This window comes from Chrysemys picta, chromosome 10, assembly GCF_011386835.1.
Source record: "Chrysemys picta bellii isolate R12L10 chromosome 10, ASM1138683v2, whole genome shotgun sequence".
Classification (NCBI taxonomy): Eukaryota; Metazoa; Chordata; order Testudines; family Emydidae; genus Chrysemys; species Chrysemys picta.
Genome location: NC_088800.1, coordinates 75,287,077 through 75,310,369, shown reverse-complemented (window position 1 = coordinate 75,310,369; position 23,293 = coordinate 75,287,077). Strand labels below are relative to the sequence as shown.

General features: G+C 37.9%; 1 protein-coding gene across 3 annotated transcripts in view; it reads right to left on the bottom strand.

The window, feature by feature from the left end:
• DNAAF5 (dynein axonemal assembly factor 5) overlaps positions 1-23,293 on the bottom strand; it is a 48,917-nt gene that overhangs the window by 9,172 nt on the left and 16,452 nt on the right. For all 3 annotated transcript variants that reach the window (XM_065560042.1, XM_008164662.4, XM_005289156.5), the window contains exons 5-10: positions 21,462-21,694; positions 18,870-19,082; positions 16,021-16,164; positions 9,872-10,040; positions 5,610-5,757; positions 585-735 (exon numbers count right to left, since the gene is read on the bottom strand). In XM_065560042.1, the coding sequence (XP_065416114.1) occupies positions 585-735; positions 5,610-5,757; positions 9,872-10,040; positions 16,021-16,164; positions 18,870-19,082; positions 21,462-21,694 (1,058 nt within the window). The remainder of the gene's footprint in view (positions 1-584; positions 736-5,609; positions 5,758-9,871; positions 10,041-16,020; positions 16,165-18,869; positions 19,083-21,461; positions 21,695-23,293) is intronic.

The following is a 23,293-nucleotide window of genomic DNA, read 5'->3' as shown; positions in this document are numbered from 1 at the left end:
TTTTCACAAAGTGATCATTCCACATTTGACCCCTCAGTCCTTGTCCTCAAAGAAAACCTGCACAACACCTTCAAAAGACAAGCCTGGGAACTTAAATTAACAACTCTGCTGGACACTAAAAATCATGGACTTAAGAGAGACACTGGTTTTATGGCTCATTACAATGAGTAAAATACCCTACTGCCTACTACCTTCCTTTGCCCTAAGTCTGTAGCAGTGTTAACAGCCCACTTCATTTTAAGTGGTCTCCTACAATGAATGTGTACCCCTTATGCTTACCAATCTGTCACCCTTATATTTAGCTGGTTACCTTCCCCTGAATTGAGGAAGAACTCTGTCAAGCTCAAAAGCTTGCCCTTCTACCAACAGAAGTTGGTCCAATAAAATATATTACCTCACCCATCCATATTACCTCTCAGTCACATCCTGGGACCAACATGGCTACAACAATATTGCAAACATCTTAAAACATTACATTTTTTAAAGGATTAATTTTGTAAAGGGTAAGTTTGTGTTTACTGTGTGTGTCCTGTGTTTTCCTGCCTTGGTTTTAAAGTACATTCGTTGGGGAAGGAGGAGTTTACCTCTTTTGATGAAAGCATTTCACTGTAAATAAGAGCCCAAAGGCATGATACAGCTGTAGTGCGGATGGCAGCTGCTGTTCTTCCAGCATGCCACTGCAGATTAGGAGCCAATATGTCTTTTATCACGATCTCAAGGTAGCTAAGAAACTGCCTAAAGCCCAAAAAAAAAAAAAAAAAAGCAAATAAAGGTTCATGAGAAAGTGGTAAAGAGATTTAAAGGCTGAAATGGAGAGTTTTCAGTATTGGAAACGAAAGAGAGAGAATAGGAAGAACATAACATAAAAAAATTAAAAATATATGTATCCAATATGATTATATAAATATATTAATATAATTTAATTGCTTATCTTTTTTCAGCTAAATATCTGGACTTCCAACAAATAACTAGCATATTCAGGGAAAGAGGAGTCTGGACATTTTTCCATTTCAGACTCTGCTAATGACTTGCTGTGTTAATCTTGGTAAGCTGTTTACTTTCTCTGTGTATGAATTTACCAACTGTGGAGATAATACACGCCCAACTCACACAAGTGCTGTGAAGGTTCATTAAAGTTTGTGCAGCCCTTTGAGATAGTCCAATGAACGATGTTATATACAGTGAGAACTGTATTTGCTACTGATGAGACCCATATTACTGATATTACACCAAATCCACACTGGAATAATTCAACTTTTCCTTCGCTCAGAAGCCACTCTCCCTAGGATAAGAGCTTTGTAGGATTTTCTGGTGGTGCCAGCATCAATGCAAGGGTTTTTTTGGATTCTGGGGATGTCCACCATGCTTGTGTGTAGTGGGTGCCACCTACATGCAGTACACCCATTTCATTATACAAATGAATGAAATTATATGTAAATCAGTGATGCCTTTGATCATGAACAAGAATTAAACCATTTCTTCCTCCTTCTCCTCTGTTGAATAAGCTCTTAAAATACCCAAAGCTGTTGTAAATCTAAACAACTATACCTGATTGCTCATCTAATTCCAGCTAAAACAATCCTCATTTTAAATTGAGTATAAAAAGTGTATAGACTTTGGACACCAGCCCCCCCCCCCCCCCCCTTCTCTCTCTCTCGCACACACACACACACACACGCCGCTGCTGACCTCCCCAAAAGTCCCTTTGGCTTCAGGGTGAAGTAAGTGGCTCCTATAAAGATAGGACATGGATTGGAGGTACACAGTGTGCAGATGTCAGTGACAAACACTAATCCCCAAACATTAAAAAAAAGTGACAAAGATTTCCTTAGTGGCCATGTATCAGTCCAACAGGGACTGCTAGTGACCTTTTGCCACAGGAATGTAACTATTACTGCCAGTCCTTACTAGATGGATAGGAAGGGCCTTATCAGGTAGGTATAATCTGAATAGAATATGGAGAGTTGATTTAAATAATCTGATTGGCTAGCGTGCCAGGCATTAATTCTCTAGCACACTGATTCTCTAGTTCTCTATACATACAAATTGGAAATCTATATCTTCTATATGATTAAAAAAAAAAACGTGTGTGGATTTTAACTGTTTCAGTTTATAATAGCAATCAGAATTAGAGACATGCATGATTATGTTCTCATTTCTGCTTCTTGCCCAGCAGGTGGCACTTAAGAATCAGCAATAAAAAAGAAACATAACCTCTAAAATCAAATAAATATCTGACAAAAACCTTTGATTTACAGTTTCTACAATTTACACATTTTAATGCATTTGTAAAGTTTTTTCAAAAGATAATTGTCATTTTCTACACAACACGTTACTAGGAAAGCCCTAAGTGTGGACCATTATTACTTCAAATTTCCTTTTAGCTCTAAGGTGGTCTGTGCTAAGTGACCCTTAGCTACTTTAGTGTTTTTGGTAAGGCCTTCTTTAAACAGTTAAAGAAAATCTGTCAAAACATAAAGGTAGATTCCAGCAGCCTTTCCTACTTACTATAATGGCATGCTATCTGTGAAGAATAATTTCTTCAAAAAATGCCTTGTATTTGGTATCAGTGAAGCAAATCAGGGCTAATATTGTAAGACTTTTAGACAAAATGAGATGGCCACACAAAAGCTGCTATTAAGGTACATGTCAATCTGAATAATTAAAATGTGTAAGAAGAAGAAAGCAAATTACTTTCACATAATGAATGCTATTATATGACTGAAAGAAAGTGAACACCATTTTCTAGGATGAGGTAGTAGTTCAAACATTGGACTCTCTCTGGTTACTTCTACAATGATACTACGTATTTATGCATTTTCATTACTATATGTATAACAGTAAGAATGTACTTTATACAATGCTAAAATCTCAATCATATTTGTACAGGCCCACTTCTAAATATGAGCTATCTCCATTCAATGAGATTTTTTTTCCTCTTTGTTGATAGCATTCACTAATTTGAGACTTCGTCTTCACTTGTTTATAAAACTAACATGATTCTATGTCCATAATAATACCTAGCTCTTACATACCAGTTATCATCAGTAGATCTCAAAGTGCTATTACAGAGTAAAAAAATCATTATTTCCATTTTACATATGCAAATAGTTATACTCTACCCTTATTTTCTTTAGATGTCAATTATTTTAATACTTTTTCTTCTAGATTTATCCTTTTTCTCCATTTTCTGCTCTACAACTGTAATTAGCAAATTCAATTTACTATTAAATTGAATTATTTACAGTTTATTTTATAAACAATATTAATATGCTATACCCAAATCAATTTTAACAAAATACAAGTCATTTCCATATGAGAGGGCAGAAGCATATCATCGTAATTTCCACAGTATCCACCTGAGGTGGTGGGCCAGAAACTCAAGAAACATTGCTGGCGCTAACTACAATCTAAGACGTGAACTGGGGTGCAGGTGGCTGAGAAAGTTTCAGTAGAGCAGTTTATCCTGATCATCCCAATATGGGGGAAGAGACTTAGTGGTATGTCATTGGCCTGAGATACTGGCCAAGTCCCTAAGCTTGATGGGCAATTACATGGCTGCAGACAGACCCCCTTCCAAGAAAGCAGGTGGTAGATATACTGGGTCCAGAACGCTCTGAAGCATGTGCCAGACAAGGAGGCTAGCCTAATTGGAACTAGGCCTCTGAATGTTTCCAACGGCCCAAGGTCACAGCAAGTCTGCTGGTCCCAGGTCCAACCTGGAACAGAAACCCAGAGAATATTCGGGCCTACAGAGAAGGACTTCTGGGGAGGGGTGGGAGGAGAGAGAGAGAGACTTTCCCTGAGTAATGAACAGGCTATGACCTCTACTTTAGGGAACACTTCTGCCTTTGGGAAATAGGGTCACTTCTGCTGTGACTGCCCCTTTACAGAGTGTAACTATGGGCAAGTCCGGACAGCTGAAAACTGGGCAAAAAACGAGGCCCTGCTAAAAATGGTAGTCTCTGTACAAATTAACAGGGTGGAAGTGTAAGGGCCAGGTGAGTCAGAATGCAGCCAGACATGGCTTAAAGAACAGTTGATGGACAGTCGGGGTATCCCAGGAGAAGCTGTCTTCCTCCAGTGTGTGCACGGAGATGTACAACCATTACAGAAGTGCAGTATTGGTGGGGAAACCTATGGGAAACCTCTTTGTAGCACTAGCATCTAACCTGACATACCCAGTAATCCTAAACAGAGACTGGAGATATTTTAGGGAAGTCATAAAGGAGTGGGGCATTCACTCACTTGAGAGGATTACCCTGATCACAGAGACCCAAAGATCTGAGGGTCCAAAGGAATTGGTGGGGTTAGGTGAAACAGACAACCCCAGGGAAGGGACTTCCCACCAGGCAAAAGACTCTCTGGTAAGAAGTGAGGCAGGGAGGCAGCTGCATAGCATCCTAAGGTGCAGGGCTTAGCTGCCAACCATTACTTACCTGCCCAGATGGGGCCCAGGCTCCCCTACCAACACCTAAAGAAGCTCAACTACTAAAGCCTAACCTTTGGCGGGGAACCTAATTGATGGAAGACCCTGAAGATACAAGGATCTGGACCACAAGGCCCTAACCCAAGAGAGAAGCCCTGAACCTCCTAGTTGATCCTGAAGACCTCATTACTGGACTTTTTATTTATACCCTGAAAGGGCTGGACTTGCAAACATGACCTGGCCAGAGGGCTGAGTCATTGAGGACAGACGTCTGCAGGATAGAGCAGTGGTGAGAAAGGGGAACACCTGGGAAGAAACAATCCACCACACCCCCGCCCAACCAGTAGGTGGCATTGGCAGTGAGTGTTTCCTGTCACATGGGGTGCTGGGCATTCAGAGTTTAGCCTAACAATAAGTAACTAATAAAGTTACTAAGCACCCTGAGAGAGCTAAGGACAGTATAAAACAAATGGAAGATATGGTACTGGCCCCAAGGACCTTGCACTCTAAATTACAGGTCAGGGATGTAGTGCATCAGCATACAGCAAATGGTTAAATCTCAGATCAATGCAAATGCTTTCCAAATTGCTTCTGACCTCCCTTATTTTTAGCGGAAAAAGACTTACAAATCTTGTGCCTGATCCTGTAACCACTCATGGGAGAAGAAGTCCTTATTCACATAAGTAGTCTCACAGACTTCAATAGGATTATTCACATGATTAAGTGTTGCAGTTCAGGCCCCAGAGTGGTCTGAATATACAACGTAGGCAGAGATGTTTAGAAACATGGCTTAAAACCTTTCAGTTCAAAAAGGAGGGTATAAATCTTCAGTCCTTGCTTGTAACAGCCAGCCAGTAAGACACAGTTCCATTCCTAAAATTCTCATCTCAGCTCTCACAGCAACCATAGCCTTTCTACAGTAGGTTTTTGTTTTTAAAAACAAACAAAACCAAACCATCCACCGTTGCCCAACCAGAGTTTTTTACTTCTGTGTCATTCCAAACTCTCCTGAGCAGGGTTAGATAATATGACAGTAAAAATGTCAGAGAACTGTAGTACACGGTGAGAGTTCCCCTGAAACGCTAATGCAGCCACAGCGGTTAAATAACTACCATGAACTTGATTTTTGAATAACATTGTACTGTTCAGGTGGTACGTGTGAAATCAGAGCTGTACCTACCCCTGAGAGTTGATGGTCTCATTTGCTTTCTGGAGCAACTGTGATAAAATTGTGAAAATCTTTAAGCGCATTAGTGGGTCTTTGGTTGGCTGAAGACACGTCTTAAGGATGAGAATGAAATCTTGAAGGGCTTCACCTATTATAGGACCTAGAAAATAAATATTTAAATCTTGATTGAATTGTATTGAAATATTTATTTATTTTAATCTTGCATTTAAATGTTTAGCATATAAATCCAGTAAAATCTGTAAGGTCAGCTACTTCTTTTCTTTTCAACCCTTAGCCGAATAGTCGGCTGTAGCAACAGTTCGCCATTTGGTCTGTTCCTGTGCGGCCGAAAGGGCTTGATGGGCCAAGAGTCCAACATCGGAACAGACTTGATGCACCCATTTAATAAGGGGTCTCTGGTGTTAAATTAATATTTTACTTTGTGTACTGCATCAGTCCTTGCAAAATAACTATGACACAACGTATCAGTTATCAGAGTCCTGAGTGGGACAGAAGAGTGGCTATGTTAGAAAGCCCTTCCACTGCCCACTGGAATGACAAAGGTTACAACTGCCAAGCCACGAAGCAGCTGGAGCCTGTTAACTATCCTGATTTATTTGTAAGAAAGAGGTCAACTCCTGGGAGGGTTTTAAGCAGCTAGTGTGACCAAGCCACTACTGACCTGGTTGTAAACTTCCAGTAGGTTTCAATCTGTATTTGATTCAGACTATTTACAGGCTGGGCTGTATTTTGTTTTACATTGCTCTGAGGAAGAAAGAGCAGAAGACTGTTTTTAGGTTGCCTAGAAGCCAGGTGATACTCTACTCTGCTCTGGCAAAGAAAAAAAAAAATCAAAGAAATATTATGGTTCACGAGCAGCCTTATTTTTATATTGTTTGGAGCAAGTGAAAGCTTCCAATGACTATTGTGAGGAGGTTAGCTGAGAACTTTACTACACCTTGGTGTTGAAGACCTGGGGAAGAAGTATTCTCATGAAGGTATTGATGTTTGGTGGAATCAATCCTGATGGCTGGGTAGCTTTCAGAGCCTGAGTGTAAGCTGCTGGGGCATGGGCAGCCTACCTAGTGGGTGCAGCAATTGAACAGCGCTGTTGCCCAAGTCCCACGAACCGGAGTCAGCTGACATGGGCCAGTTGCGGGTGTTTAACTGCAGACTGAAATCAATGATAATATTACCACTGAATTCAATGGGGCCATGATTTCATCCCAAGATTCCAGACAGCAGGATGGTCTGGAGTCCCCTCTTCCCTGAAGGCCCTCCTTTACAGAAACCAAGAAGATCCTTAATGTCTCCTGTCTCCAAAGTATTTATATAAAAGGGCTTGTTCAGGATGGTGAACCTCAAAACATTGGACAGAACAATTATAGAAGTGCTATTTCTTCTCTTTTCTATCTTATCTCAGGCTTTTTGCATTTTGAAGATTGTTATGAATGTTTTAGTTTACTATTCTATTTGAAATAAGTTCATACTTTTCAAATTTTCTAGTCTGTTAATACTTTAAAATTTCAGCATGGGAGATTACATAAATAATCTATTCTTCACTCCTAAACAATACACAAACAGTGTTAACCCAGTATTTTTAAAGCTAGCCTCCTCAAAAGGGAAATTAAAGTTTGTGCCTATTTTTGATTCATTGTGATGATTAAGACCAGAAAGGTTTTGGTCTTTTTATTCAAAAGAATTCTTCCTTCTGCATCTGTGTTCACCTCAGAAATACTAAGGCCAATCTACACTAGAAAATTAGGTCTGTTTACCTACATCAGTCAGGAGTGTGAAAAATCCATACCTCTGAATGGCTTAGTTAAACTGACCAAAGTCCCTATGTAGATAGTGGTAGGTCACTGGAAGAATTCTTCCATTGACCTAGCTATCATCTCTTGGGGAAATGGATTACCTATGCCAATGGGAAAAACCCTCCTGTTGGCATAGGTAGTATCTACACTGAAGCGCTGCAGTGGTGCCTTTGCACCGCTGTAGCATTTTAAGTGTAGACAAGACCTTAGTCTTGCCCTCTTTGTATTTGCAGAAGAACTAGAGAACTACAGTAGGAGCTCCCTCAATCCTACCTGAAAGGAGAGAGGTATCTGCATTTTTAGCAAGAACCCTTCTCCCAAGTGATTATCAGGAGCTTGTTTATGTCTGCTTTCATTAACATTATTTTAGTCACAGGATTGTGAACAGTCTGACTAAAATCTACTTTCCCTTAGCAACTGCTCAGGTTTTAGTTTCTTGCGGATGTCTATCCCAATAATTTTCCAGTCATTCAAAGAATCCTCCAGCAAACACAGGTTCAAAAATACCGGATATTTCTAAGGCCAACATAAGCAGAAAACACTTTGGAAAGGGGTTTTTTTAAAGAAGTTTTTCATTATGTCATAATCAAGAAATTCTTTTTCTGTATAGGTCAAGTTTAAACACTTGTGATGCAGTCTTCTTCCAAAGTAGCAGTTAAATCTCCACTATTATCCAAGTGAGAGCAACAATATTATGTCACATGAAGAACTGCCTGATTAAAGTATTCAGGCTCCAAAAGAAGTTCAGCACCACTTAGTATCTGGAAGTGTGTTGTCTCAAACTTGGAACAAAATAATAATCTCAGATGTCTAGATTTAAACACAGGGCATAAAAAACACCTTGGTAAGTTTCCATGCCCTAAGTAAGGTTTTATTTATGTAACAATTATTCAGATGCATTGCTCTATGCTAGACCTGAGGTATTGTTATAAACAATGCCATTACATCATATTTTGATAATAGCAAGTTAAATAGACGGAGAACAAAATAATCTACACCACTTATTTCAACAGAAATTCCAATTCCAGCAAAGTTAAAAAAAAAGGGTGGAATTGGAAAGGAGTAAACCTCATTAAATTGATTAAATGCAACATTATGTGTGGGAATGAAAAGAAAATGGGAATAGTACTAGGAGTTGCTGTTTTGGACAAGACAGAAAACACAGAAAAGAGCATATCACCACTATGGATGAAAGCCAAAATATTTGCCCAGACATTTTATGATTTATTTTTCATTAAGCAAAACAGACAAATGTCTAGAAATTCCATAAATCAGGGAAAGGAGGAGGAGGACTGTTGGCCTCTTGATATTTGTATTGGACAGTTGTTGTTTTTCTCGAAGGGCTAGTCTACATTTTAAAGTTAACTAGGATTAAGGTAGATGTGAATTCAAAGCGCAAAAGCTATTATGGAATAACTCCATGTGTAGACAAGTCCTAAGAGTGAGGAGAATTTTTAGTGAGGCTGGTCTCTGTGCAAAGCAAAAGAGGTACCTCAGGTAGGCTTCTTGAGGCACTTTTGGAGATGAAGGGAGATTGAGTAATTTATCACTGGAAGTCTTAACAGTTAGGATGGTGCCACTTGTCCCTAAAAGACCATAGAGGATTTTACCAGATATAATAGGGGGAATTATGTTGGGGTACCTGTTCCAGCAGGAGACTAGAAAAATCATAGATGCATGACAAGGAGAAATGGTGATAGAGAAGGCCTTATGACACATTTAAGGATGGCACTGTGAGAAGGTCACTAAGTAATTCTTCTTCCATTGAGGAATGTCCACCACTCCTGTCTTTTCAAGCAATTTCAGTTGAGATAAGCAATTAGCTTATGCATCAGAACAACAGCTAGAGCAAGGAACTGGTTATATTTTATTTTTTATAAAATTAAAATACTGAGATTCCCTTCTACAAAATGCCTGAGTGAGTTTATTTATACAAGTTTAGATAGCGATTATCCAAAATATGAATTTGTAGGTAATTTTTTTATAGCTGCATTCAGGTAAATAATTATCTGTGTTAACAAGAAAAAAATACTTCTAGAATATCAGATTTTTAAGGCCCCAATCCTGCGAAGACGAAGGCATGTGTTTAACTTCATACATATGGGTAGTCTCATTGACTTCAGTGGGATTATTCAAATGCTTAAAATTAAGCACCTGCTTGCATGCTCTGCTGGATTGGAGCATAAACGTAAAACATACGGTTTAAAATAAGTACACAAGTTGTTTCATTACACTAAAAATTCAAGTGTTAAATGAATATGTTTGTTATTCTCCGGGCGGACCACACATTCTGAAATGCTCCTTAAATAATTCAAAACTTCATTCCTTTTCTTGCATCATGAACTTGTGAAGTTTCTGAATGTTAAACTTATAAAATACAGCATGTTCGAAAGGCATGGAGACTGTTGTAGAACATAAGAAATCTCTACCATCACCATTACCTTGGTTAATGAGTCATACCTGAATGAGTGGCAATGACATCTAACTGGAATACTTCTGGAGAATAGCAGTTCCAGCGATCATGCGATACAGATACCCATTCCATAAGCTGATCTATATGTTGTTTATAGAGATCAAGAAAACCACTCAAATGTTGCACCTGAGCTAATGAACACATTGATGCCTCTACCTGTTTAAAAACAAACAAAAACCAAAGTAGGTGAAGTTAACCAAAGTGTCGGTTTTAAAAAAACTTTTTTGGAAATTTTTGATGAAGCTGACCATAATGTCATCACCATCAAGAATTCAGAGAACAGCATAGGCACATATGTAAGTATCAGTTATTTTTAGTTTTTAAATAAAATATAAGAAAATTCAAGAGACAAAAAAACCCTCACGGTTTCTTAATAGGGCAGTCATGGTCAATATTTAAACATCGTTTATCACAGTATTATACCAGTTAACTTCAGTTTTAAAATGGAATTTTTTTTTGACTTCCCTATGACATCACACAGAACACTGCAATGCAACATCAAAACTGATGAAACTCACAGTGTCACATAAAAGGACCTCACAGCCAACCAAAATTGTAAAACAGTTATTTTTCCATGCAGGTAAGTAGTGGTTTCCTCCGCAACTCAATAATGCTTAAAACACTTATATAGGTGACCTCTCTCCAGCAAAAATAGCTGGATGTGGTTGCCTCCAAAGCCTATCACTACTACTTCTTGGCTCAGCCAGAATGTTTTTTTAGAAAAACATGCTAGGTGCTCCATCTTCCCAGAGGCTGAGCATGCTGATTTTGCAGCACTCCCAACTCCTGCCAGTTTGGGGACAGTATTGACATTAACCTTCTTCATTTTTACAATTCACAATTTTTACCAATTCCATTAATTCAGTGAGGAAAAAGTGAAACATGTAAATAAAGAAACACCAGATGAACATGCAAGCTACAGTTATGTGTTTTGCAAGAAAGCATAAGGATTTTCATAGTAATCTATAACAGAGGTGTATTCATGCATAAAATTGTTTGCTTTTATAGCTCCTTAAGTCTCTTATCCAAAGTACATGTCCACTAAAGATGTGATTCAAAGCTCACTGAAGTCAATGGATACACTCTCACTGACTTCAGTAAGCTTTGGATCAGGCCCTATGGGCCAGATTGTGATATCCTCACATTGAGCAGTACCTTAACTTCACAAGGAGCCCCACTGACTCCAATAGGACTACTTATGGTGTAAGACTGAATTCATTGTGAATATGGGTGACATAATTTGGCCTTAAACAGTTAACTGCAATTAAAATTACATGCATTTGTTTTGCTGTTTTTAAACTGTACTCAACTGTTCTGGTGTCTGGCCCCTTTAGAATTTTGAAGATAGATCGCTGGCCTGACAAGTCATTATGGAAGTGCCAGATGTGAAAAGATTTTAGAAAAGGCAGGATTTGCTAAGTACAAAGATTATACTTTAAGCGACTTTGCCTGCACCCAAGACAATGGATTGCTCCTTTCTGTAGGATCTTTGCATTCTAGTCAAAATTATTCAATACTTGTGTTCTAAAGTATTTTTGTTGATCTGTAAATAAATCATACCATTCCACAAGACTGAGCTGTGTATCTGAGATCAAAACCGTTGTCTATCATTACGTATATAAACAATCACAATAAACTTTTCCTTTTTCCATGAAAAAAAAATAAAGTACAAAATGAAGTAATTCCAGTCAAGGATACAATAGAAGCATTGTTCACAGGTGGTTTACAATAAACTGTTCAAACTTTCCATTTGTGCTAGTAACATAGGAGGGTACACGTTAAATCCACAGATAGGCAAATGTGCAGCATTAGCTTCACAGCCTTGTAATACATTTGACTGAGTCTCTTAAGAAAACCGGCAAGGGTTTTAATTTCTATAAATATTCAAAGAGATGAACTTACAGTACTGTGACATAGACCTACCTGTAAGTACAAATACTGAATTATCCTCATACCAACAATCAAAATGGACCTGATGAAAGGACTAGATGACTCACAAGAGTGGTAAAGGAATATAAAGCCTTTAAACTGCTATATCACCAGTTCAAATCTGGACAAGTTCAGTATTGATCTGACAGAGCTGCTATCTGATGGCTGAAATGAGTTCCATCCATCTAGAAAATGGAGGACTACCAACTAAGCACTGTGCTTAATATAGTGCTTAGTAGGTGGTCTTACCCCATTTTCATGGTGCTTAGTTGATGGCCTGTCTCCATTTTCTATAGGACAAGTAAATAATGTAAAATCTAGCTCTTATTTAGTGCTTTTCATTGATAGATTTTAAAGCACTTTACAAAAGAAGCTCAGTATCATTATCCCCATTTTACAGATGGGGAAACCGAGGCACAACATAGTGACATGGCTTGCCTGAGTTCGCTCAGCAGGCCAGCGGCAGAGCTGGGCATAGAATCCAGATCTCGGAGTCACAGTCCAAAGCTCTATGCACTAGGCTTCACTGCCTCCTGCAAAGAAATCAGTGCCATCGCTAACTGATCAGCAGAGGAGCTAAAATCGAGTATGAAGAGTAGAATGCACTATTCTCTTACAATTAGAAGCACATGAGAGAATCATTGATGCCCCACCAGTGTCTCTCTGCAGCCTCCTTAAATAATAACCTGGAGGTTTAGTAATTCAAAGGTTCAGGTATATTCACAAGATCTTTTGATCCTGAATAAGGAACTCTTCTCAGAGCAACATATTTCTACTTTTAAGCTAGTTGTAAGCCATTTGTATTCTACGGACAAACTATTTCAATAGGGTATTTTGCTTTTTGGAGTTGTTTATATGGATTGTATAGCAGCCTAGGGCACAAAGCATGAAATGCATTATGTAAAAAAAGCATTTTATTGTCCTTTGTGGAGGTTTTGGAAGAAATACACAAGAAATATATTGAAATTCTTAGATCATTTAAGGTAGAATTTATGGGGCTTCACAAAACATAAGCAATGCTCTTCCTTTTAAGTGTGGAACAGATTAATAATGAGGGAAGAAGAATCTGAAGATATACAAACCACAGTTGAATAAATTCTTGACATAGCCTTAAGCATTATGAGGCTGATATTTAGAGATACTGAATGCGGCAGCCCATTTTGAAGTTGTTGGGAGTTAGGTACTCAGTAACTGAAAAATCAGGCTATATTTGTCTTTGTGACAAACCTGAAATATTGGAACTACCCAATCTCATCTGTCTTGCTGAAAAAAAGCTAACGAGAACAAAGAATTTCATCCAAAGTAATGTCAACTGGAAAAAAAAATCTGTAAATATAATATCCAAAGCCTTTAATAATTGTAGGGGATTTTCTTTGTTTTATGCAAGAACCAGAATTTATCTCCATGAAACTGCTTTACTTCTAGGACTATGGATTTGCAAAGTTTGGAAAGTGGGCGTGTCCACACTATTGCCCATTCTGTAGCCAAAAACTGCAGAGATGCGTAACATACAAGTATTTTTGTTTGGGGACTCACCCATTCACAATTAAGTTTATAAAAATGTATCCCAGATTAGTTCCTTGTGTAATTTGACTTTGAGTTTGAAAGAATCTCTTGCACCTTGTTTCAATACTTGTGTAAGCTTTGTTTCATTTCTCCCTTTCAGATTAACTTTCAAAGGATATGTCGCTTTGGAAGAAGACTGCTGGTAACAGGACCATAATTACTGGTAAAACACAGGTCTTTGGACTATAATGCCTGAAAGCAATACAAGAGGAAGTAGAACAGCTATCAAATTAAGGAGCAGGTTAAACAAAAAACAGACTTGGGTAGGCCACCACGGAGTTATAGTGAGTAAGGATGGCTTTCTGATTTAATTGGCATTTAACTTTTTGGGGGGAGGATTTGAAGGAGGGGAAGAGAATGAAGGAGATGAGATAATGGTTAGAAAAAAGGACTACTTATTATCACAGCCTCTTTAGATGTTGTCCTTGATGTTAGAGAATGACTGCAACACCTCTTAAGATTTCTTATGAGAGGTGAATAGGTCAACTACTGTAAAAGCCTCAATGTTTGGTGAAGGACAGAAAAAAAATCCATTTTGAAACTCATTTTTTTGTACTAGTAGTTTGATTGTTCTTCTGTGGCCAGAAGAGAACTTGGGTCCAGTCTCAAAGGAATGTATTGTTAAGCAGGGCCCCCCTAATGCCACATGATTGATTGCCTTAGACCACACTTGGGGGTGCCCTGCTTTCAGCCTTCACCAGGATGACTCTCTGCAAAACTTCTTTGCTTTTTTCATCAATATCTGGTCTAGAAGACTAACAATCTTGGATTTGAGGTCCTTTTTAGGGGTTACCTTTTCCCTTCAGATGAACCCCTTCTCCCAACATTAAAGGTTTGGTTCTGTAGTTTCTTTATGACAGTGGGTTATTCAGAACACCTTTAAAGGAAAGATTCCTGTTCATCTCACCAAAACAGAGTCCTTGATGTGGCAAAATAAAAAGCAGCTCAAGTAAGGCATCTCTCGACTAGTTCATGGTTCTCTACAGGCAACTTTGGAGATTTTGCAGTTGAAGCCGTGAAAGGATATGAAAGCAAAAGGCCACCATAATCAAATGGTACAGCCCAAACTTCCCTTATTTAGTTCTCTTCCCCTTCCGGGATGCAATTATAATGCTTTACTGGCCACTTGTACATATATAGGAGAGCTTGCTTTGAGTCAAAAACAATATTGCGAGGAGAATATGTTTAGACGGTTTGAATTTCTTTCTAGCCTGGTGAAAAAATTGTGGCTGAATCAAGCTGTTATAATCTTCTTTAGCTACACATTATAGTAAAACAGATTTCTGAACGTTAGTCTCCAGGCCAGACAGTATTGCCTCATGGACTCATCAGTTTAGGCATACAATTGAGAAATGTTGACTTTTTGGGAATAGAGATACAATGGGGAAAATTTGTTCCTGGAGCATCTTTGAGAAGGACTTAGATGAAACAGGAAAATTCTGAGGGATTTTCACTGCTATCTTTAAAAGAGAAAGTTAGATTAATTTCTAACAGGAAGAGTGAACTGGGTGAAGAGTCTAACCTGTGGATGCTTAACTTATGATGCCTAAAATAAAAAGTTGTTTGATCTTATAAGATATTCATAGTCAGTAATGCATCTTCTGATAAGAATTCCCCTCTTTAAAAGTGTTACATAAAGTGGTTATAATACCTACCTGTCTTGTAATAAAATAGGATTTGGCTCCCTCACAAGGGTGTTATAAGACTTTAATTGAATGTTTGATAAGCAATTTGAGATCCTGGGATGAAAGGCACTATATGACTATAGTGTACTACATATGATGATAATAATTAGGGTTTTTTTAAAAAGAAAAACAAAACAAAAAACCTCTAGAAGAAGAGCACAGCAGTTATGAGGGGCTTCTGGTAAGAGAATCAGGAAATAACAGAGTTACAGAACACCTTAGAGCTGCTTGATATATTAAAACAGGAAATTTCAGTGTCTGGACTGGTGACTAACAATAATACTCTCTTATACAGCTGTCTTAAATCCTCAGAATGCTTTCAAAACATTAGGCAACCTTAGCAACAGCCCTGTGAAGATAGCTGGGAACAGAAAAGTTTAAGGACTTGCTCAAGACCAAAGTCCTAAATCAGAGCTGCAATTAAGAACTAAGGAATTCCACAGTTTCACTCCTATGCTAAGATAATTAGTCCATGCCAACCTCTCACTCTTGCAACAATAGACAGAATATGCTGAACTTGAAAGAACTGTAAAAATAAATAAATAAAACCACTACTGTCCTACGGTTCAGATCCTCGGCTGGTATAAATCATGTTTTTAATTGAGCTATAACGATTTATGCCAGTCAAAGATCTGGCTCTAGGTATTTCAGTAAGGGTCTTTACTCAAACTAAAACCAAAGGAACTTTTGGGGAAATGAATGAGCAGACAGACAGCGTTTATAGCATTCTATGTGCGCCCCTGGGGCCACACATTGACTGAATCTTCTGAACTCTTTAATCTTTACTGCTCAGCTCTGAGTTAAGCGCTTGCAAGGCTTGAAGCCTAAGAGCAGGGAAATTTATTGAGGTTACTTACATTACATTTAGACAAAATCGTCTTACCAATAGTAAAAACAAACCAACCAACCAACCAGGATTTTACTCATTTAAAACACCCATTCACAGTTAGTGTCACCTTTTCATGAAGATGTTCGATGCGTGGTATTGCCATTATTGTCACCAAAACTTTCATTAGCTGCAGGCTAATTTCTTTGCAGTCTTCTTGGCACACTTCAGTTATCGCTTGTACGCAACAAAGCAATTGTTCCATATAAAAGTTCTACAAACAAAAAGCATTAAATGTGTGAGTTTTGTTAGACAACGTTAGACACCCTTTCTGTCACAGGCCAGTAAAATGGACACAATCCTCTTTAAAAGTCAGGTATTAGTAGATGACAGTAATAAATAAGATAAATTCTACATATCCTGCTAAATCGGATGCCTATTTATTGTTCCAAACATAGACTCCACAATTCACTCCGTTTTATAATGATTGATGGGGCATTTTTTGTAGAGCAACAAATTAACACTCTCTTCCCATGCTTTTTGCTTGTAGAAGTGGTTACCTTGTCCTGTTAAGAAAAAATAAGGATCATCCTGCTAGCCACACAATGACTGCTATATGCTGGATAAATACATTAAAGAATTTTGGGGTTCCTAGGAAGATGTTCATCTTATCCTGAAATGGAACTCTAACTTCTAATGTTTCTGCTGTGCCAATTTCAAATGTTGTTCAAATTTCTGAACATATCAAGTAGCATAGTGATATTGAAATACACAGAAACAAGGAAACCTGAAGGTCTGTCTCCCACCTAATTATTGCAACATACTGCATAAAATCCTGGCCTCACTGAAGTCAATGGGAGTTTTGCCATTGACTTCAATGGGGCCAGAATTTCACTCAAAATTCTTGTCAGTTTGCAAGTCTTCTGTAACAAAGCATAGAAAACCACAGTAGGCAGACGTTCCAAGATTTGCTATACTCTATCAGTGAGAGAGACCATTGTCATACGACTGGTTGGCTCCACTTCCAAAAAGAAAATAAATAAAACTGGAGAATACTCTTACCTATAAATGGTATTTATCTGATGTAATTTATATAGCACTCTCTCACGATGATAGAGAAGAATTATTTCTCAAATAGAAAAGTTAGGACAACTCTGCCAAAAGCTGCACTGACAAATGAACGTGGGTGTGTCTACTCTCTATATTGTCTAATAGAGAGAATTTATAGAAGATCACGTGGCACTTTTTGCAGATCTGTCCTATGGACTCATTGCTTGAACACCCGGAGGTGGTGCTTCCAGTGAAGTAGATCCCTAAGAATAATGTATTTCAGTGTGATTAAGGCCAATTCTGAGCATTCTAAGCATCGTTCCATTAAAACAAGGACTTAAAGAACTACACTGTCTCAAAGGGAGAATTAAACAGATCCTGTAACACTAGAATAATCTTCTTAAAAGGAATTATAAATCTGACAATAGGCTACAAAATCTTCTGGAGACAAGGTATTGGCCAACTGCATATCCCTGAAGATCCCCTGCTAGTCATTCTAAGGGCAGAGACTTAACATTTCAAACTCCTGCTGGAAAGAAAGCTAGAATTTTAATTAAGAAGGCTTGGTAGACTGTATGGATTTTTCTTGTATACCAATAACAGAACACGTTGCAGATCCAGAAACAGAAGAAAGGGGTGAAGAACTCCTGAATTTCTGTAATTTCAACTGTTACACTAGAGAGCCCACTCCATATTGGAGAAAGAAACTGTCATACACCAAGCTGAAAGGGTCAAGATACTGAGATCTAAGGGTCCTTTCAGCTGAACTCTTTCAGGTGAACAGTTACATTTCCTTCGCCTGTGTTAATTATTCTGTATGTAACAGGAGAGGAAGTACACCAAAGGAAAAAAAAAATACATGCAATGCCTTAATGCTAATTAATTGTACACATCACTTTAACTATATGGCTCACAAAGAATACAGGCACTTCAAAATAGTATAGTAAGAACTGCCTTCAGGCTCACATCCCATGAAATCCATCTACTGCACGTTAGTTATGTGTGTGCATAAGAGCAATTTTATCATGTTGGAAGTGTCTTCATCCTGCATTTTTAGGATGAAGGAACCCAAACCTAGGAAGCTTAAATCCTAAAGTTTTTTTGCAAAGAGTGTTCCTAAATGCACATTTAAACATACTGACCATTGCCTTTTAAAAATCAAATATTAATATCCAAAAAAACTAGCATTAATAAAAGGAAGCACTTCTCTTTGTGAAATATAACATGCCAATCACTATTGCCAAGAAAATGCTTTGTATCAATCATTTTTATTTAGCTGGACTGCAGGGCTGGGAAGGGTCAAAGTACATTCATTTGTTTGGATTCTGTACACGATGAACTTATCAAAACAAGGGCCAAATGGTGCTTTCGGAATAATCCAATTGACTCCCACTGCAGTACATGGGAATGATGTTCATAGGTTTAAAAGCAGAAAGTTAGCCTAATGTAGATAACTTGAAGTTCTGATGTCAGGGAAAATATCAATATCTTATAACAATATTAACTAAGACCTAAATAACCCAGTGTAGTTTGAACTGATCATATGCAAGACTGTGTGCAGACTGACAATCACAAATGAAAGACTTGTTTGCACAATAATTTAAACAGAACTTCTATTATTTTGGTATTTCCATGGTACGAAAAGGGGACTTGTCACTTTAGAAAATTTTACACACAATTTTGCAGATTGAAAAAAATAAAGTTATATTAAGGTAAGGTACAGTCTAACTCAGTGGTTCGCAAATTATGGTATGTGGGCCACAATCAGGAGGCACCCAGGTGGATTTGAAGTATAGTATGAGTACACTTAAAAACAACAAAAGTGGTTTGCCAGTCACTTTTGGCTTTTAGATTTGGTATGCTAAGACTTAAAATCTGAGAACCAGTGGTCTAAGTCCTGGCTGTTTTGGATTTTCCATTTATCCTTACCTCTTCAGATCGCTGACAGATCTCAGGTTGTGAGAGTGTGTTGGCAAGATAAGACAAATGAGGCTTTAAGACTTGTCTTGGGCAACCTCGTATCACTGCAGCTAGAATCATGAGATAAGAAGGCATAGGTGTTTTTTCAAGGGCTGACATCAGTAACTTCAGAGATACCTTAGGGCTAACAAATGTTCCAATCAACTCTGCTGCTTTCACACACTGTAAAAGAGAATAAATATAACTTGAGGATTATTTTGAAAACACAAAGACCATTCATCATATCCTGGCCCTTCCTCTTTTTATGATTCCAGCTGTTTTTTAAATACTTCAGCAATTGGCTTATAGGCCTTTCCGCTCACTCAGTAATGACTACATGCTTGAAAAAATTTTCTTGACATGTGTTCAGAAAGCTCATAATAAGGCATGCAAGCACCCTTCTCAGCATCAGACTCAAACTTTCATGAGAAAGTTGTAAAGCACAGTGTAATAGATCTCTAGCTTAGGGTGACCAGATGTCCCAGATTTCCTGGTTCAGGGTCCCCCCGACCTCTGCAAAAACAGGTCTGAGGCACTGCCCCCACCCTGATTTTTATTTTTATTTATATTTATATATATATATATATATATATATATATATAACCAACTCAAAAAAGAAGTAATCCATTTTTTGTTGCATTCACACTCTTCTCAAAACTGTGTTTTAGAGAAGCACCTTTGTATCCCTCTCTGGCATGCGGAGGAGTCAAGTATACGCGGCAGCCTAGTGATAGCATTGTGTACTCCATACAGGAAGAGCCTGCTGCTTTCAATCTTTCATTCTTGTAGCTAGCAGGGCTGCCAAGTACTATGTATCCCTCTCTGGCATGCAGAGGAGTCCCAGGATCCAGGCTCCAGCACAAGCCTGAACGTGTACACAGCAACTGAACAGCCCCGCAGCCCGATCCCGAGTCAGTTGACACAGGCCAACCATGGATGTTTAACTGCAGTGTAGACATACCCTTAGAATCCCCTAACCCAATGCTCAGGCATTGGTTCAGTGATGACTCACAGGGCAGAGAATGCCCCTAATTGAATTACCAGTACTGCTTCCTACAGCATTCTGAGTTTTGCTTCCTCCAAGTACTGATCAGGTGCACCTCTGCTTAGCTTGTGAGAACAGACTCAACTTCAGCCTAAAGTGGTATGGCTCAGGACCAGACACGTGGAGAGAATGGGTGTGAAGAGATCTAAAATCTAGTATATGGGAGGAGGGTGCAGTCTGTGAGAAGAGAAGGAATGCAGAGGGTGCAGAGAGAAGTAAGGATAAGAAATGGGATCCAGACTCCATTTGGCTTCAATCATAGCACTAACCCATATAGAAGCTTGATTTGGAAAACCAACCTTTGTTGACATTGCCTGGACTATCTGCAGCCAGTATATGTGAAAGTAACAAAACCTGGAAATTGGCAATGGAACTTTTTGCTACAGCTTATTTTTCGTGTGTTCTGGTGGCAGTAAAAAGAAATAAACGGGAACAAGATTTAGTTCTTAAAATTATTAAAAAAATCTGTCCTTTATACCCTTTGAAAAATTTGGTTTAATTATTTTGTAAATGCGGCCATGACTGTTAATCTATAAAAGTTTTGCCTGTTGATAAAAATCAATAAGAACTGTGTATTTTAAGGCACTGGCTTACATAAATCTATTAGAAAAAGTGTTCTATTTCTTGTCTAAACACAACAGTGGGAAGGAAGCATTTACTTGTATAACTGATGTATCTGAACACTGATGGCAATCAGACGAAATAAACATACCTTAATGTTATGGTTAGATTATGCACTAAGAGATAACAAGTGAAATTAACTAGAAAGGGCATGAACTGCACATATTTTTAAAATGGAATGTGTTGCCCCAAGGCATTGACACTTAAATCTGCTGCTTATGATTTTTAAGAGGCTGTTAATGCTTCACTTGTTGGCATCAGAGGTGAAATAGTCTCAGTTTTGGTCTTCACACGAATCATACAAAAATAAAATTTATTTTAACAAATACACATAAAATCTACAAAATGTTTAACATCCTCCCTAAAAACATTTAAAACTACTGGGGGTCTTGATCATGCATCTGGCAAAACTCTTACTGAGTTCAACATAATCACTAGCATCATCTTTTCCCATAACAATATTTCTTTGAAACATTTTGTAAAAGAAATTCAAAGCTCTATTAACAAGTGGCAATTGTAACATTATTTTATATCCTGTGGGAAGAGTGAGATGGCAACTCATCAGTTTAGGACCCTTGAAAGAAACGAGAGGGGAGAGAAATTATAGGCCCAGTTCACTCATGTTGTTAATTGTTTGTGTGTCGAATGCTCCTTTGAGCCCAATTACAAGATGGGGACTTTTCCCAACATGTTAAATTTTAAAATATCATTTTACTTATTTTCAGTTCATTAAAAATAGTTTAATTTAAGCCATATGGACCCAATCCTGAGCACTTCCCTCTCCTCCCCTAGACTTCAGTGAGAACTGAAGGAAGTAGCCCCATACAGGACACACTCAAGACTATTTAAGATTGGGTCTCTAGGGTATTGTAGATATCTAAAAAAGTCAAACTTACATTTCTAACCACATTATTCTCTTCATCTAAGCATACTCGGTACAAAGTTCTAAGCAGTAGCTCCATATGCTGTGTAATGTGATCCTCTGCATGTAGCAACAATATAAACAGAAGCTGAGATGCTTTTATTCTGGTGCCTTCAACCCAGTCTGTTACATCGTGACAGAGACCTGGAAGAATTTTGGAGAGGTTTCTTGTAACAAGCTCCCGACATCCCAATTCTGGTCGAACCACTAGAAGAAGAAAAGAAAAGAAAAAAACAAAACAAAACAGAAGAAAAGTTCAGGAAAAGCACTACAAATGCTTTGCAGAAAATTTTAGAAAAAGTTAATGGTGTTGATTCATAACAAAAGTAATGTCTTCTCTGCTTCTACGTGAAGTACATGATTCAAAGCACTGCATGTGGCTTTATCTGAGAGAGTGCCATTGACTTCAGTAGCATTGCTCAATTAAAAACTCCATTTTACACTTTGAAAATGTAGTTATTTAATAAGTAATATTAATACCACCCAGGTGTTATATAGCAATTTTCATTAGTAGAGCTCAAAGCACTTATATGATTGGAAAGTTGGTGTTTACATTACATGCTTTATTTAAAAAAAAAATTATAAAGGAGAGAGGAAGGAAAATAAGAAGCTCACCACCCAACATGGCAAATGCATTTTAGCCAATCTCAAAGCATATAACACAAAAAGATAATCTCCTTTTTACTGTTATAATGCCAGAGAGGTTTGATTTTAAAAATCAAACAGAAGCAAACAAAGAAAAACAAGAAAAGCTGGACTTTTTCAAAACAAGCTTGGTGGTGTCAGTGGCTCAGACATAATCTGAGACAGCAAGCAGCAGTCAGAAGACTTTGAAATAGCATGAGAAACATTATATACAGGTTTCAAAAAAGAAAAAAAAATTCTTTTCAGGGTGTCAGAACAGAGCAGGAATTGGCGAATGTGCCTCCTTGTACTTCATATTACTGATATCGTAATCATGTCTAAACCCCCTAAAATAAATTCTTCAATTGTCTCAGGGCATTTTGCTTATATGGCTTTAAAAAAAAAATGCTTATCATAGGTAAACTGCATTGGGTATAAAAAAAAGATTGAAATCGGACAAGGTGAAGAAAGGTTTATTAAAAATGCCTATGAAGTACCTATTTAAAATAAAATTCTTTAAAACATAAGAGACTGTTTGATTATTGCTTCTTTTGTGTATGGAAGAGAGCACTTGGGATTATAAAAATTGACAATGAATAGCAAAGGTCAAATGAAGAAATCTGCTTGAGAAAACAAATATGGAGTGGCATTCTATTTGACCTGAGGCAGAAGGTTTTTTAAAGGATTCTGACCATTCCTTTTCAATAGTTCCTTCATTTCAGATGTTCAAATGCAGACATTTAATCCCTGTAGCTACCTGCTGTCAAAGAATTTTTCCCCTTCACTATAAACTGTTTGCACCTGTATCCCAAGGCAATGGTTGCTCAATGGAAAGTCATTCAGTTGTTAAGATGGCATTGAATATTAGGGCAGTCTTCAACCTCCCTCCCGCCCCTCCCCCTCCCGCACCTGCAGTGTCTGTCATCATGAGATCAAAGCACAATAAGGCTGAGGTGTCAGGTTCATTAGCTTGCGAGTACAAAAGGGTGGTTAAAGAAAATGCATTATAGCCCATAATGGAAAAGGAGGAATTCTAGATGTTGAAATATAGATTTACAATGAATCACTCATTATCATGGAATTCTTTTTAAAATACGTTTTGAAAAGGAAGCAAATAGAGGCAAGTGTTAAAACATAATTACAAAGAATAAAAAGGAACTTAAAATACCAGAAACTGAAATA